General features: G+C 28.5%; 1 protein-coding gene across 1 annotated transcript in view; it reads right to left on the bottom strand.

Annotated features, from left to right (window-relative positions):
- LOC100570276 (Down syndrome cell adhesion molecule-like protein Dscam2) overlaps window positions 1–16,316 on the bottom strand; it is a 143,211-nt gene that overhangs the window by 99,399 nt on the left and 27,496 nt on the right. Inside the window, exon 2 of the mRNA XM_029489031.1 lies at window positions 9,314–9,491. Within this exon, the coding sequence (XP_029344891.1) occupies window positions 9,314–9,491 (178 nt within the window). The remainder of the gene's footprint in view (window positions 1–9,313; window positions 9,492–16,316) is intronic.

The following is a 16,316-nucleotide window of genomic DNA, read 5'->3' as shown; positions in this document are numbered from 1 at the left end:
AATATTGATGTAAGCTGGCCTCAGAATTATTTACATATTACTGCGTACACACCTAGTTAATATGTATTTTGATGACGCTTCTAACTCATCGTACTCGGCATAATATTATATTTATTATTTATATGATAATGCGCTGTATTATGCTCGTGACGGTTACCACCAAAACGAACTTGTTTACCTTGCACTGCACAACTTTGAGGGTGATCCATCGATATTTTATATTATAGCCACAAGCCACAATAATATATAAATCGAGTTTTAATATAAAGTACGAAATTGAATCGTATAAATCTATATAGTAATATTTCCACCATCGATTCGATATTATTCTACTACTTGCTGTTGTTATTATTATTACTGTTAAAGTCTTTGTATAGTGCTGCAGTGTACGAATGGTAGTAATATTGTTGAAACTATTCAGCCAGTCAAAACTGTTTTCTTTATAATAGTATACCGTAAGAAAATGTGCAGATATAGTAAAATAATACAAACGCAAGCACACACGCATATACTTAGGAACATTGCACATCTCAAACCAACGACGTTGATTTATATATTAATATCATCGTGTAGAATACAATAATATATTGTAATATACTGTGATAGATGTTATTTTAACAAATTACTTTGGGTATCGGGCACGACGCCGACGTATCATTGTTGGATACTGCATCACGTATACTATGCGCCTAACCTCAGATCCATTATAAATTATATTATAAATTATACGAATGCGCTGCAAATGGCGAGAGCCGGTGGCATTAGATTGCCTGCGCGTATACTTGTACTCTATACCTAATAATATTATTACTATAAATGTGGGTGTAAGTGTGTGTGTGTGTAAACGTAGCATAAGAAACAATAGATCTAAAGTTATCTATACATAAATGTGTGTGAGTGTGAGTGTGTGTGTGTCTATGTGTGTGCGTATTTATGTGTAGCTATTCATGTAAGGTATACGAATGCGCATTACACTTGCACATAATGATATTCATAAATAACCTGGCATCGCTATTCAACAGCGGTCAAAAAGGGGTTCTGATATTATTTTCAAATATCCGCTTTAAGGAATACACGTAAATCCCGCGAGCGTGTCCGGATAGACCACCATAGTACACTTCAGCCCTGCAGCAACTATACTATATATTATAATGATACAATACATGTATATTATATTCATAGTAGTCCCGGTGAACAAAACTCGACGAGACTGTTTCCTGTTGCGAGACGGTTATTATTATTATAAAGGTATGAGCTCGTATTATATATACATATATAATATATACGCAAATATATTATAACAAAGGTCGACTAGTGGTCTTGGCCACCACTATGTAATAGAAACCATTCACTAGCTATATTTTAATATTAAATTATTTAAATAATGTACCTAGTTTTAGTTTGGCGTGTTATCATCTATATACATTACTATATAATATATTATGACTACATAGTAATTAAAATAATACGTTTCAATAATATTATTAACTTTAAGATATATAGTCTACTTAGACATGATTTACAATTAATAATGTTAGTATTAATATAGTAGTTCTCTGTTTAGGCCGTTCTAGTAAAAGAAACTTTATTAAACACTATAACTGACATTATACAGTTTATGTACAAGATTCAGTAGGTAGGCAGTCTTGATTGTTGAAATGAAAAAAAAATCGATTTCGAAAATATTAAGAGACAGTAAAGTTTGTGTAATTTCAAACTTGAAAGAATAATTATTTTGTAAAACAATACTTTTATGTAGCTGAACGTAGTTTTGTACTATTATAGAATTCAGTACTTTAACAGTTTCAAGTGCAGAGTACTACTGTTATGGATTACAATAGATGAAATAATAAAAAAAAAAAAATGTTTTTATAAGTTTTCTATTAATGTGAATTGTGCATATCATAATATAATATATTTATGACATACGAAAAACCTATCGTTATTGTGTTATAATAATATGGTCAGGAAAAAATCTAAAAAATTAAAAATTCTTATTATTTTTCTAAGCATTGAATTTAATATTTTTTAGCTGTGATTCATTTTAAATATAATTGTGTTAAAGTACGCATTTAGTGTAATATCTGTATACCTACTAAAATCTATATTATACTATTGCTAATAGGCAATAACCCTCGACAGCTAAAAAAGCGATGTACGAAAGTATTTACACACCCACCTGCAGCATTCTATATTAAGGTATTAACAAACACTACACAATATAATTGGAATATATAAGTGGATCGACGAGAGCCATTTGAAGTATACACGTTGGAGTGCTGGACTGAAATAGTAATTATTATAATATTCACACCAGTTGTCTTCACATATGCCTAGTATCTTGTGCACAACTTAGGTATTATAATGCAAAGCCCTTGTTTATCCAACGTATGATAATATATAGATAGATACATGGTATATAGTGTGTAGCAAGATTATCTGATAAAATATTAAACTAACCAGTTATATAAGGTATGTTGTTATCGACAGTATACATATATTTTTTAACTGTTTAACTCGTTGTCTTATGGATTGAAAAGAAGAACGGTCCGTTTTTAAAAGAGTAATGACTAAATACCTATTTCAAATCATAAAATACAGTTGAAAGTTAAATAAAAAAAATTTAAAAACCAGGAATGCCCGTAAGTAAACTTTAGTTTTCATAAAAATTAAGTTATGTTTTGAGAAATATTATGGAATTCTTGATTTTATCGGTACATTGTAAAAAGTCTGGTAGATAGGTTATTATATAAAATAATGACAATTTTCAATATTATTTAATGATAATTATTAATAAGTTATGTATTAAAAAAAAAAAAAAATGTTTATTGATTACGAATTTAAAGCCAAAGTAATTGCTGTGAGCTTAGTTATTTCTGATTTTCTGTATATTTTTCATAAATAATTTTCCGATTTAATTACGATATTAAGCAGTAAAAGCTTGCCTCTCACCCATGCATTCAATTAATATGATTATAAATGTTATGAGTAGGGCTCTTTACTTATTTCACTAACAGTTTTTGAAACATGCAATTAAGATAATCAAAACTGCTTTTAAAATTGGAGTTATGTTAAAGTGGGAAAAAGGTGAAAATGCCAAATGGCAGGTACGTTATAAAAATATAGACTAATATCGTATAATACAATAATAGTTATTAATAAATCTTGAGACTTTTAAAAGTTGTTCGGGATGTGAGTATACCTACTTTGTGAAAAATAATAAACTTCACAAATATTATTCAAAGATATACTCGCACTTAATTTCATATTTTCGTCGTATTACATCAAAACTAATGTATATCATACATTTTTACCTAGATTATTTTTTTATAACCACCACAAAAAAAATTCTTACAAATGAAAAAAAATCACTGATTTGGATTATGACACGTACATATTATTATCAAAAACTTCTGTACCATAGTTCATAATATGTAATTATAATACTAAATTACTGTATACAGAGTGATTCATCAAGCATTCTTATCCCTTTTTTTCCACTTGAGAATACAGTTATTCAAAATCTGATATTTGGATTTTTCAAAGGTATTGTTGAAAGAAATCGTTTACACAACTTATGTAAGTGTGCTTTGTCAACACAAACTTCTATTTTTCAAATAGATACCCGATTTTTAATTTTTTCTGTTCATTTTAATATATCAAAATCAAAACTCAAAAGAGGAGTTTTATGGTTATTTAACTTTGTGTACTAAAGACTATTAGTCGGTGATAATGGACATGAAAAATATGATGGCTATATAGTGACTTAAACGTTTTATTTATCAATACTAATCAAAAATCAGAATTTTAATAAAACATGTATTATTAAATTAAAAATGGGAGGGTGAGCATAATAAAATTGGTGAATCATCCTGTATAACATGATCATTGATCACGGTGCAGAATTTTGATGAACGGTATATAAATCATATCGATAATTATAATAAGAGTGTCAAATTTTCAATATTTATAATTGAGTGTGTCATGCCAGGCTAGGGCTTATGAGTTATCTCGTTTGTGGTATTCTGAGACTCAAGAGAGAAAAATGTATGAAAAACATATACAATTGGAGACAAAATTTTGACCTTGCGATGGTGGAGCAAAAAAGTAATGACGGACCATCAATGCCATAGATAAGAATTTTTTTGGTCAATTATTAATACTCAAATAAATTAAACGTCTCAAGAATAATATATTGAAATATTATTAAATTTTAAATTTTCAGAGTGAGTACTTATATCGTTTATATTTTTGTTATGTTCGTGAAAATCATTCCATGAACATGATTTGTGTACCTATGACTAAATTTGAACACGGCCTTCGATAACAAACTAAAAACAATTATAATAAACCAACGTTGTTGGCGTGAGACAGGTACCCAACGAATGATTGCATGTGGTGTAGAATTTTCAGTGAAACAAGACGATGCTATTTGCGATACAATTTCGCTAAACTTTCGACGGAAAACACATTGGAAATAATTACAAAGCTGCCGAGCCTTGTACGACACAATTCTCGTAACTCCCAGTCACCGGGGCTTCCCGGGAACCACAGACGTGTCAATCACTACACCACCAACAGTGAAACTTTTCCGTGTCTATCTGCACGCAAGCACAATTTTTGTTTTTTGTCGTCCTGTATACCCATGAGATGTGCCCAGTAGCCGATTAGAACCGTCAGCAAGTAGAAGACGACGAAACACGTCAGACCTCAAACAGATTGCGAACAGCGCTTTGCTGAGACCCTTTGGGACCGACGTTCGCAGTAGCGGTCAGCCAGACCGAGTGACTTCACAACCAATGGAGACAACATATCATTATTATTGTATAGGAAGGTATGCAGATATAGAAATAATAACGAATACATACATCAATATAATAATTATATAACAAAAGCTTATCGTCGAAAGCCGTGACCACACAGATATCGTGATATTGGATATCATTGCAAATAACTAGGCACCTACATAAAACGAATTGGTTCTACCAAATATAATGGACGCATATATTAAAAAATATATTACGATACAACATAATATCAGTCGTAAATAATTTATGGCGTCCAGCAGACGATGCTGTAAAAGTGTAAAAGAACGATTTCGAGCAAACAAAAAATATTCGATGATTATAAATACATAATTATTATTAATGTGCATAGTTTTCATGGTTTCCAACACTCATATAGTTGCTATATTGTAGCCGGTGACCACAGTCACTTGTCATGTGATTATAGTTTACAGTAAATCCATGTTGATACATAATACGTACGCAGTCCGTCCTGTTTAATATATGCGTTGACATGATATCCTAAGTGCCGTGTTCTTGTATCTGTCACTACAACGTATTATACTGTAAAAGCCTACTTTTATATTCTGAGGGATGAGATGAATGTATTGGTTTTACAGTGTTATGTATTTTTTTTTTAATGTTATTTTGTGTGTGTGTGTGTGTGTGTGTGTGTGTAACATCACTTTTTGAACGGTAAAAATGCTTCAATCTTCAACTTTGAGTGTGGTTTCTGGTAACAAATTGGTTCTTAATTAGACCCTTGGAGAATGAGGGGTCAAAAGTAAAAAGTTGACAAGTAGGTACGCTATTTTGTACAGTTGGGGTCGAGTGAACCTCGTCATTAAGGAATGAATTTGTTGAATTCAGTTTAATGATACCATAAATGATTCTGGGTGGAGATGTTTGATATATAGGTATATTTATGTTATTATTAGAAATGTATTGTACAATTACTTGTGTAAAAATATGAAATAGATTAAAATTAATTTAATTATTTTGAAAATGTCATTGCGTGCCTACACTAAGATATAATATAATACTAGCTGTATCCAAGCACTTTGGTGAACGTAATAAGCAGGGCTTGAAACTGGCTTCAAAACCTATTCAGAAACCGGTATAAACCGTTATAAAACAGAAATCAAAAAAAAAAAAAAGAATACTGGTATTAAATCTAAAACCGTAGCCGAAAAAAATTGTGAAACCAGTAGGTATACAAATTTGAGACCAAAACAAAAATTCCTAATATTGTTATTGAACAATAATTGAAAACCAAATCAAAAAAATTAAAAACTGGTATGCAAAATCGAAACCAAAACTGACATTTTTTCAATCGGTTCAAGACCTGGTAATAAGTTTCATTTCTTATATAATTCAAATGTTATTCAGTTCTTAGCGAAATTATGTTTAAAACATAAAAAAGATAATGAAAAAAAGAATTGAGTTTAGCTTTGATTTTATTTAACTTTTAACACAATAATTATATTTTTCCCATGTTATTTTATTTTATGCTATTTTAATAGGGCTGTTGTATAATGTATTGTACTCTTTCATTAAAAAATCAATCAATATAATCGTGAATCCAGTAAACACTAGAAGATGACAGACACAGCATTTTTTTTTTTTAAATATCACTCATCGTTGTAAAATCGTTACAGTAATCGCTCCACTAAAAAACATTTCAAACCATTTAAGAAACGAATTAAAGTAACTGTAAAAATAATTAGGAACAAAACTAAATTATATATTTATAATATATATGCTAATTAGATGACTTCATCTTGACTATTTTAAAATAAAAGTGACTAATAATTGAACATCATTAGCACACGTTACATATAATATATATAATGTAAAATGCTATTACTTAGCCATCTCACAATTTATTAGTAGAAATACAAAAAATATTGTTAATGGAAATAGTATAAAAGTAATTTTACTGCACATGTGTACAACCTAAATACAAAAAATTATACAAAGGGTATTTATATATACGAGTAGGAGCGCGGCTTTAGGATCATGACGGACAAATCAATTCCGATTAAAATTATACGACCAAACATAGAGTTTTCCAATCATCAGAAATACGTCACATAGGTACGTATAAAAAAGGTTAACGTCTGTTTTTCTTCAAAAGAAAATAATATTATGTACCTACTCATTGATTGATTCACGAATGGCGGATCGATATCGAGTGGAGCACAGGGCATAATATTATATAATACGGTCGCGTGAGAGTAAACATTCCATATCATACCTCATCATAACACACGAATTCACCCCTATAAAGTATAAAGGATCGTACATTACATTTATATCGTACTATGAATAATTTTCACATAATACAACGTCGTGACCATGTGGACACGGAACTACTCAACACTCAGCACCCGACTACTTAGAGGACTATACGTCTTGTCGTCGGACCAAAAGAAACTCGATTATTTTTTCACCGAAATCACAGGGATTTATCATGTATATAATATTATTTATATTATAATATTGGTAATATGTATGTATATGCGTACGAACATGACGGTATATAATATATGGTATACCTACGGGTTATTTCTCGGTATATGACTGCATTGGATAAATTAGCTATAAAAAGCTCACCCTGGGTATGCATCGAGTATCGGTAATATATTACGTTTGCCGGTATACTATTAATAGTAACCTAACCCTGATATTATAAATTTATAACATAAGGGTTATAACTGGCGGCTTTGAGTTAAAAAACCGCCCGCTGGATGGATTTTATTTCGGGAAACGGTTTCCCGAGATTTCAAACGAAATACTATGAAACTTGTACTTCAATCGACTGATAAGTATAAAATACGGGTCCTGGTACCTATATTGCCGGTAACGACATATTCTGAATATAAAATATATTTGTAGATAATATTTTGCGACGTAATGAAAATAAAATCTTGCGTAGGTCGATCATTAATCACAACTTGGCCTTTATAGTTTGGCTATCCAAACTTTGTAAATATTACCTTACGTGCATTATTAATCGACGGGTTTACGGATTTATTTTCAGAAGAGTCGGTCACTCAAAAAGTCTAGCCGTTAGCAGGATACTATTTACGAATACGCGCGAACCATAAATCGGGATACGTCAGATTAATAATATTATTATAGTCGACGTTAGATCGAAACGAATTTTGAAGTGCTAAATGTCTACGAAACTGTAAACGTGTTGTTACTCAAAATACATCTGTCATATCTGTGTGGTTAACGGACTAAAACGAACTGTATATTATTATTATTATTATTATTAAGTTGTAACGCACCAGATAAACAGAGGAGGTTTTAAAAACAAAAGTCATATTATATTATGTACGAACGGTTATGATCGATTATACTCGATATTATGTAATAGACAAGGAATCATTCGATCGCCCTATTTGTCGGAGGGTTAGGGTAATATAATACATTACTATTTTCATTGACTGCGCCACATCTTTTGCGGGGTCTGTGGGGTGTATTACACATCAAAAGATCTCTAATGCATGAGAGCTGGCAGGATTTTCATTTGATTATGGCTGCGGCAATGAGCACATTTTATCGACAGTGACAAAGAAGGAATATCATTACATCAACTACAGCAGATCGTGGTCTTCAGTCTACGAGGCCTACAGATGATATTTTGTTGTAGTATTACAACAGTATTGCGACACTTTTATATTGTCATCACTATTATTATTATTATATTATTTAAATAATTAAAAATAAAGTATGTTTAATATGCATAGATATTTGTGAACAATAAGTAATTGTGTTGAAACATAATAACAACAGCGGAATGCGATATGGGTAAGCATGCAGGTATTGCCACCCCATAGACTAGAGGTGTAACTGTCCCAGATAGCAAATGATTGACTAAAAATATTATTATAACATCATAATAATATTATTTGTGATTATAATATTATTATAATATTATCATTACAAAATGCTATCAGGGGTGTCTAAGTCCCCAGGAAAGCATGTTTTTAGCTGTCTGATAAATTCTTGGGGATGGTTCAGATGGATAAAAGTGCAATTACTGGATTTTAAGTCATCGATGAAGCGAGAGCTTGTGAATTTTCGATAGATAGTTTAGTTTTTGAATTCACGCGTATTTATAAAAATTATAGTTAATGATTATATAGCACGGAGTGGACATAATATTACGACGATCGAAGATAAATTAACCGAAACACATGGAGTTTTGATATTACAGACATAATACGGTAAACAGTGGAGTGAATTCTAGTTAAGTGTGCAAGCCAGTTTGAGATTTTCAACGTAATGGTTTTTAAAAACAAATTAAAATATTCCCTCAGGTTTTATACTTTAAGATTATCATATCTATAGACGACTAATAGTAATACCGTTTTGTAATATTTATATTTTATACGACAAGAGATCAATCTTAAACTTACAGTAATTATGTATAATATTATTATAATATTATAATTAATACTGGATATGATATTATGATATTATGTATAAATTGGTCACACATAGGTTTTTATACTTACCACTCAGCCTGAGTTCGGCGAACGAATGTGCCATTTCGTTGTTCAGCTTGTTGCTGACCACACACTGATACATGCCCTGATCGTCTTTTTGTACGGAATCTACGTTCAGTGTGTAAGTAGGAGGAGTCGATGAACTGGACTTACGAGGCACACCGTCTTTCAACCAGGTCACAATTTGCTAAAAAGAAGTCAAAAATCATTGCAATAAAATTATAATAATATTTTATTTCAATATGATATTAGAATTGTGTCGTGTAAAACAGATATAATATTTATATATTTAATATTTAAATGCAAATATTATTATAATATTGTAAATATGGTGATTATATTATTGATATATTTATTTTATTGAAATGTTTCATTTATTTGAAATATAAATCTAAAATTAAAAAAATAATGATCTTATATTATATACAACGTCATATCACATTTTAAAATAAAAAAAGTTTACTGATTTAATATTTTATATGGCATTTATTAAGTATTTAGTATTGTTTTTTTTCCTCAACATTTTTTACTAAGCTATCTTTTACAAGTTTAAACAAAAAGCTTATTTGATGATACTAAATAAAATTAAATAATGACATGGAAAACGGAGAGAAGAAACCTCTCTGTGGAGATACTTTAAATTTACTTAATATTTTATTTATTACAAATATTACGATACTAGTGTTATTAGTTATTATTATCATTATGTATAACAAACGAACAATATTTGAAAAACTCAATACTGTACCTAATGCATTTATACAAATTACAAACATAAATGCAATCGTTTGGCTCATTTGGAAAATAATAAAATAATATTGAATTATACAATTACACAATTTCACAATTACACAACTATACTATTATTAATATATGATAAACTGATAACTGATAGGTTTATAACCATTAACAAGGTAATATTCCTGAAGTACAGCTATATATGTCGATAAATCATTCATTATCAAAGTAGTCAATGTATTATTCATATTTTTCTCCACCCTACACGTCTAATTATATGGGGTTGGCCATCCATGTCGAACTCAGATTTACAATCAGGTTCACCCACCTCACCATATCATTACTCACACCAACTATTTTTGTGTCTTCATAATAATTATTTATTATGTTCATCCATTTATTCTTCGATTAAGACTTCGTTAAGAGGACTTCCTTCGTTTATTCGAGAATTATTTTCGAAGTCACTCGCATTGCCTCTGATTTACCACTCTTCTTATCTAACTATATCAATCTATTCTCCCTAATTTTGCCTATAAATGATGTCACTCCTATACTACGAATTAATTTACCATTCAACCATGCCTATTCACTTCCACACATCCACCTTAGAAGTCTCATCTTTGCTATACTTACCCTCTATTTTACGTTATTGTCCATTGTTAAACATTCTGATCCATACATCATGACCTTCAACTGTCCTCACGACTGCTTTATAAAATCTACATTTTAATTTCAACGGCATTATCTTGTTACATAAAAACCTGATGCTTCTATTAGTTTCATTCGTACTTATTTAATTCTTACTATGTGTAATATTTAATATTAATACTAACTATTCCCATACACAGATATGGATAAAAACATATATACATATTTTTCATTATTTCACGAAGAGTGCAAATTTAAATTTTGGAATATTTTAAATTCAGAACTTAAATTATTTTAATTTATAATGTCACTTAAGTTGAATACATTGAATAAACGAGCCTTGAATATTATTAAATTTGCATTATTATAGCATTGGATCGGTTGTCTAGACATTAAATTATTAACCAAAGACAAAATAATAACACAAACATACTCTAGAATGATAGATAGGTAGGTACATATATTATAATAAAAGGTTATATTTAAATGTGTATTTCCGTTTGACCGTTCCATCATAATACTATCGTGGTTGCATTCATTACATTTCATAAACAGAATATATAAATGGATTTGAAACTGAGTAGTGTACTTCGATGAACTTTTATTATGAATGATAATAACAATATGGTATTATTTAAAGTTATTATTATTATAATACTTTGATAAAAAAAAAAAAATCATAAAGAACGGGGATTTCTAAAAGTTATCAAGCATACCAATAGAATAATTTACAAACGTAATAAATGCCTTCATAATTCAAATACCTAAAAAGAAAAAAATAATTATTTGAACCATATTCAGATCAAAATATTTTTTAATGTATACTTTACGTTATTTTGGTGTTTTTAATTTAACGTTTTACCCTTTTAATATGTGGTTTAGAATTCACAACTTTTAAAACTTATGGATAAGGTTCACTTATGGCCTGAGTACCTATTAACGTTAGAAAAAATAGTATTTTAATTTTAATGATTTAAATTTGAAGTATAGGGGTGATTTCAAAGGTGCATTAAAATTGTATATTACCTAATAATTATTTATTTTATATTAAGCACCTCTATGGTTTTTTTGATGAATTATATACGTGCGATGTACATTACAACAGTCTATACGACTAAACATTTCGGGTGACCACCAGAAGTGTTTATTTATATTAATGATAAATTATTATTTATAAATTTATTCTAAAACAATATAATGCATATTGGAGTATACAAATTTAGGTGTTAAATACAAATAATGATATCGGCTATAAGCAATATTAGCAGATTTAATAAAGTCTATAATATAATACGAGCTCACAATAATTGCCTAATTCTCTAATATAATAATAATTATTATAAAGAACGTTTATACTGGTGTGCGGTTACCGCGACCACAATGTCATTTGCACCCGGTTGGTTTGGAAATAAAAGTCCAAATGGTTTTTGATGAAAATTAGCGCTTGAAAACGTTTCCATGAACTCAATAATATTTTTATTTTATTTAAGTCAAAATTGACAGTTATATTACTTATTGAAACCTTGATCATAATATATCATGGGCCATGATTTGTTTAGTCTAACCGTTCTACGACAATTAGTATTCAACGTGAACTTTTAAAGGTTCTCGGTCCACTTTGGTTTGTGGTAAACAATAATAATAATAAATATTATATTTTATTATGTACCTAGGCTTGTAACACGTGTAAAATCAGTGCGTTAAATCGTTCTATTTTCTGATACAGAGTAAACGAAATCGATGTTTTTATGGGTTTACTATACATTATTATATTTTTTATAAAGAAAGCATGCCATCGCGTGTATAGGCTTATCGCCAGAAATAATAGAAAATTGATGCGGAACATGTAAGGAAATATTGTATAAAGTCGGCTTTAAATAAATGGGAATAAGTGTGTAAGCCGATTATTTCACCTTTTTTCAGTTACGTCAATACAGATCACTGCCTATTAAATTTTCATCGTCGTTATATACCTACTTTTAGTCTTGTACGGTCGAATAAAAAACAATAATAACAATATGTTTTTGTATTAAGAATTTGACTTGTCTCCTACATTAGAAAACATAATAATTGCATAGTAATATTTTCTGTTTTCATGAAAAAATTAATTATATAAGAACGTTCATTTTGATAAACCATAAAAGTCATGAACCTTGTGTAGTTGTGTTGACACAATATAATTTGTACAAGACAATTTGTGTTTTTTGCGATATTTAAATATTGTTCAATGTACCTAACTTCGCCGTGAAATATAAATAAAAATCTATTTCACAACCATGAAGTGTAATGAAATTGTATGATTTTAATGATTATATTAACTAAAAATAAACAAAATTCGATGTAATATTTTAATTCACCAAAACAATTCTAATCAGAATTTTACAATAAAATAAGCCCAGATAAATTATCGTAATATTGTATTATAAATTATAATAAACAGAAAACTGTGACCCTCAGTCACTCGTCCGTATGATTGCTGTAGGGTTAGTACCATATCCAGATAGGTACCTATCTAGTTTACTAAATGGTAGAATGCAATAAAGTAATTAATATCATTACTTGTATCCGTATGGACACCGTTTGGGTACGGTTCAGAATATTAATAAGACGATTATTAGTGCAAATAAATATGTTCTAGTTTTCGTATTTTAAATAGCTTAGAGTAACATAATATATAACTTAAAAAACATTTTTTACCAAACATCTAAACACATATTGTTTGTTATGAACCGGTAAAAAGACGGAGTATAATACATTAAAATATCGATTGTGTAGTTTTGATTCTTTGATTATAATTTTTTTTTGGGAAAAACTTTGTGTTTAATATGAAATTTAGACACTGTTTTGTATCATTATATATTAATTCAAAACTTTTACTATACAGTGGCAAGAGAATATTAATAATTAATACCGTTATGTACCTATGCAAATAATTAAATAAGTTCAATATTTATACGTGGATTAATATTCCTCATATATACATAAAGCAATGCATGATATTAAATCAAAAAAGAAAATAGAGAAAATCATATAAGTTTAAACTACTACTCCATATGTGATTTAACAACATTGTTTGCATAATATGGTTAGAATAATAATCTGTTTTAAGTGTATTTCATAACAACAAACACAAAATAAAATTGTTATTATGAAATTTTAATTTTAATTGGAAGACAGCTATAACTCCAAAATCCACACCTTATTTCACATATATTATATTTTATTAAAATCATTGTAAAATTCTACATACAGACCGTGAAATAAAAATGTAATAGATAAGTACTTACTATAAATGTAATAAATAAGGTGAGAGTTATTTTCAGACATATATTTAAATAAGCACTTAAAACGTATCAAAATAAACATACGAAATATAAAATCTTTTAAACATTGAACGCTCTTGTTCTATACCTACCAATAAATTATAACATTATTATTGTTAACTAAATTTAAACGTGTATACAATTTTATAAAATTTAATATATTTTTAACCTAACATAAACAAGCATGATTTATTATATATTTTATAAGACATTATTATTTTTAAACTCTGATTTTGAAATTTGTATAATTTGTATATTACTTACACATGTTAAAAACTTTGATTTGTATGCCATTTAAGCATGTCCTGTGGCGATAATTATTTTAAAAATTAAATAACATCCAAATTTAAAATCAAATGAGTAATAAATTGCCCTATTGGAATAAAATTATCATATTCGTGTAAAAATAATAATATCATGCAAACACGAGAAAAGTGTGTATTGTTTTTCAGTATTTAAAAATATCGATTATAGTAACATTCTTGAATAGTTATTTTTGAAAATAATATACAACATTACAATTATGTATTTCTGTATTATACTGTAACGAGGTTTTCTATTAGAAAACACTATTTACCGCGTTGCTGGCAGTGTGATACACATAAATAAATGAATTAAATAATGTTTATGATTGCTAAGTGAGTTACACGAAAAATTTGAAGACCTCATTAAAGTTTTAAGACACCTGCTAGTGAATGTTTCGAAACATCTCTGTCTATAGGCCACATCGTAACTAAATTATATTTATACCAGATTTGAATTAAATTGCATAGATATATTATGAAGTCTTGGTGAATTCCATTCCATTGTTTTTAACACTACCCTTGACAGTCGACAGCACTGTTCATTGGTAATGTATTACATATATTTGTGTACGTGTTATTTACATAATAAATACACCTATGGAACAATACATTTCACTAAATAGTCAGTTAAGAGATACTTTTCATTTCTTGTATAGGTACATTTGATGTTTCAAAGATTGTTAAGGTGCACTAGATAAGAGTCCAATAATTTATACCAAGAATACAATCGATACATTTATATGTACAATTTGAAGCTTTTTCGTAATTTCCTATCAACAATATGGTAAATATAATCACTACGTGCTAGGGACTGGAACCGAAACTAAAAGAACCAGTTCTGGAACCAGAACCTTTAATTTCATAAATAAAGTACTGAAACCTAACTGAAATTTTTAAATTAAATAGGTTATTTTAGGTTCAAAAATAAAACTATTTTATTTATCATAATTTAATGGTATTACTGTTTTGTGTATAAACAGTACTATATTGTATGATCATATGAGTTTTCTTATATTTCTCATAATACTATTAATTAAATCCGCATTCGGGAAAGGTATTTAAAATTATTATCTAATCGGTACTTAAATATTATCTGAAACCGATACCGAAATTATTTTAAAATGATACCTTTATTTATTTTTTATCAAAAAACCAGAACCGAACCAGAACAGTTATTTTATTTTTTGAGAACCCGGTACCGGAACTGATACTGATAAATTCAAAAGGTTCCAGTCCCCGGTTTAAAATATGGTGAGATAAAAATACCCTAGAAAATATTAAATGTATATTTTTAGAAAGTTATTGGAAAGTAACGCCTATGTTCTAGAATATTGTATATGTATTCTGTAATTTCTGTTATGCAGTGATCTTAGAACGTTATCAACAACAATTTTCTTTTTCAAACCGTGTTATTTTTTCAAAACGTTTTTAATTAACGCATAAATTGATTTTGCGTTAATTTATGTTAATTTATGTCTTACGTTGGTTCTAGGACTTTATGTAAGAATAGCAAATGGCAAAATAAATGTTCTGGTAATATGTAGGTAGGACCAGGTACCTACCTATAAAAATTAAATTGTGAAAATTATGAAATAATTAATTTTTAGTAATATAATAAATATATATATATATATTTTAAAACAGAGAAACGAGAGAAACAAAATAGAGTGTTTGATAAAATAATAATTTAAAATTCTGCCGTATAAAGCTTATATTAAAATTATTTCTATTCAATTTCCGTAAGTGTTACACATTTTTATGACATTTTAATTTTTATTATTTTTTTTTTATTTCATTATATTATATATATATATTTTATATTATATATTGGTAAATAATTTGTTTTTGTAAAATTTTATTATTATGCGTGTTCTAAGAATACGTCGTGATACGACTAATACGTCTTACCAATTGTTTCCAACTATTTTTACAATTACAATTTGTATCCCTGCTATGTACTAATAATTATTAAGTATTTTAATATTGATCTCTTGAACT

Source organism: Acyrthosiphon pisum, chromosome X (genome assembly GCF_005508785.2).
Source record: "Acyrthosiphon pisum isolate AL4f chromosome X, pea_aphid_22Mar2018_4r6ur, whole genome shotgun sequence".
NCBI classification, from domain to species: Eukaryota; Metazoa; Arthropoda; class Insecta; order Hemiptera; family Aphididae; genus Acyrthosiphon; species Acyrthosiphon pisum.
The sequence above is the reverse complement of the archived record's forward strand: the minus strand, read 5'-3'. Positions and strand labels throughout refer to the sequence as shown.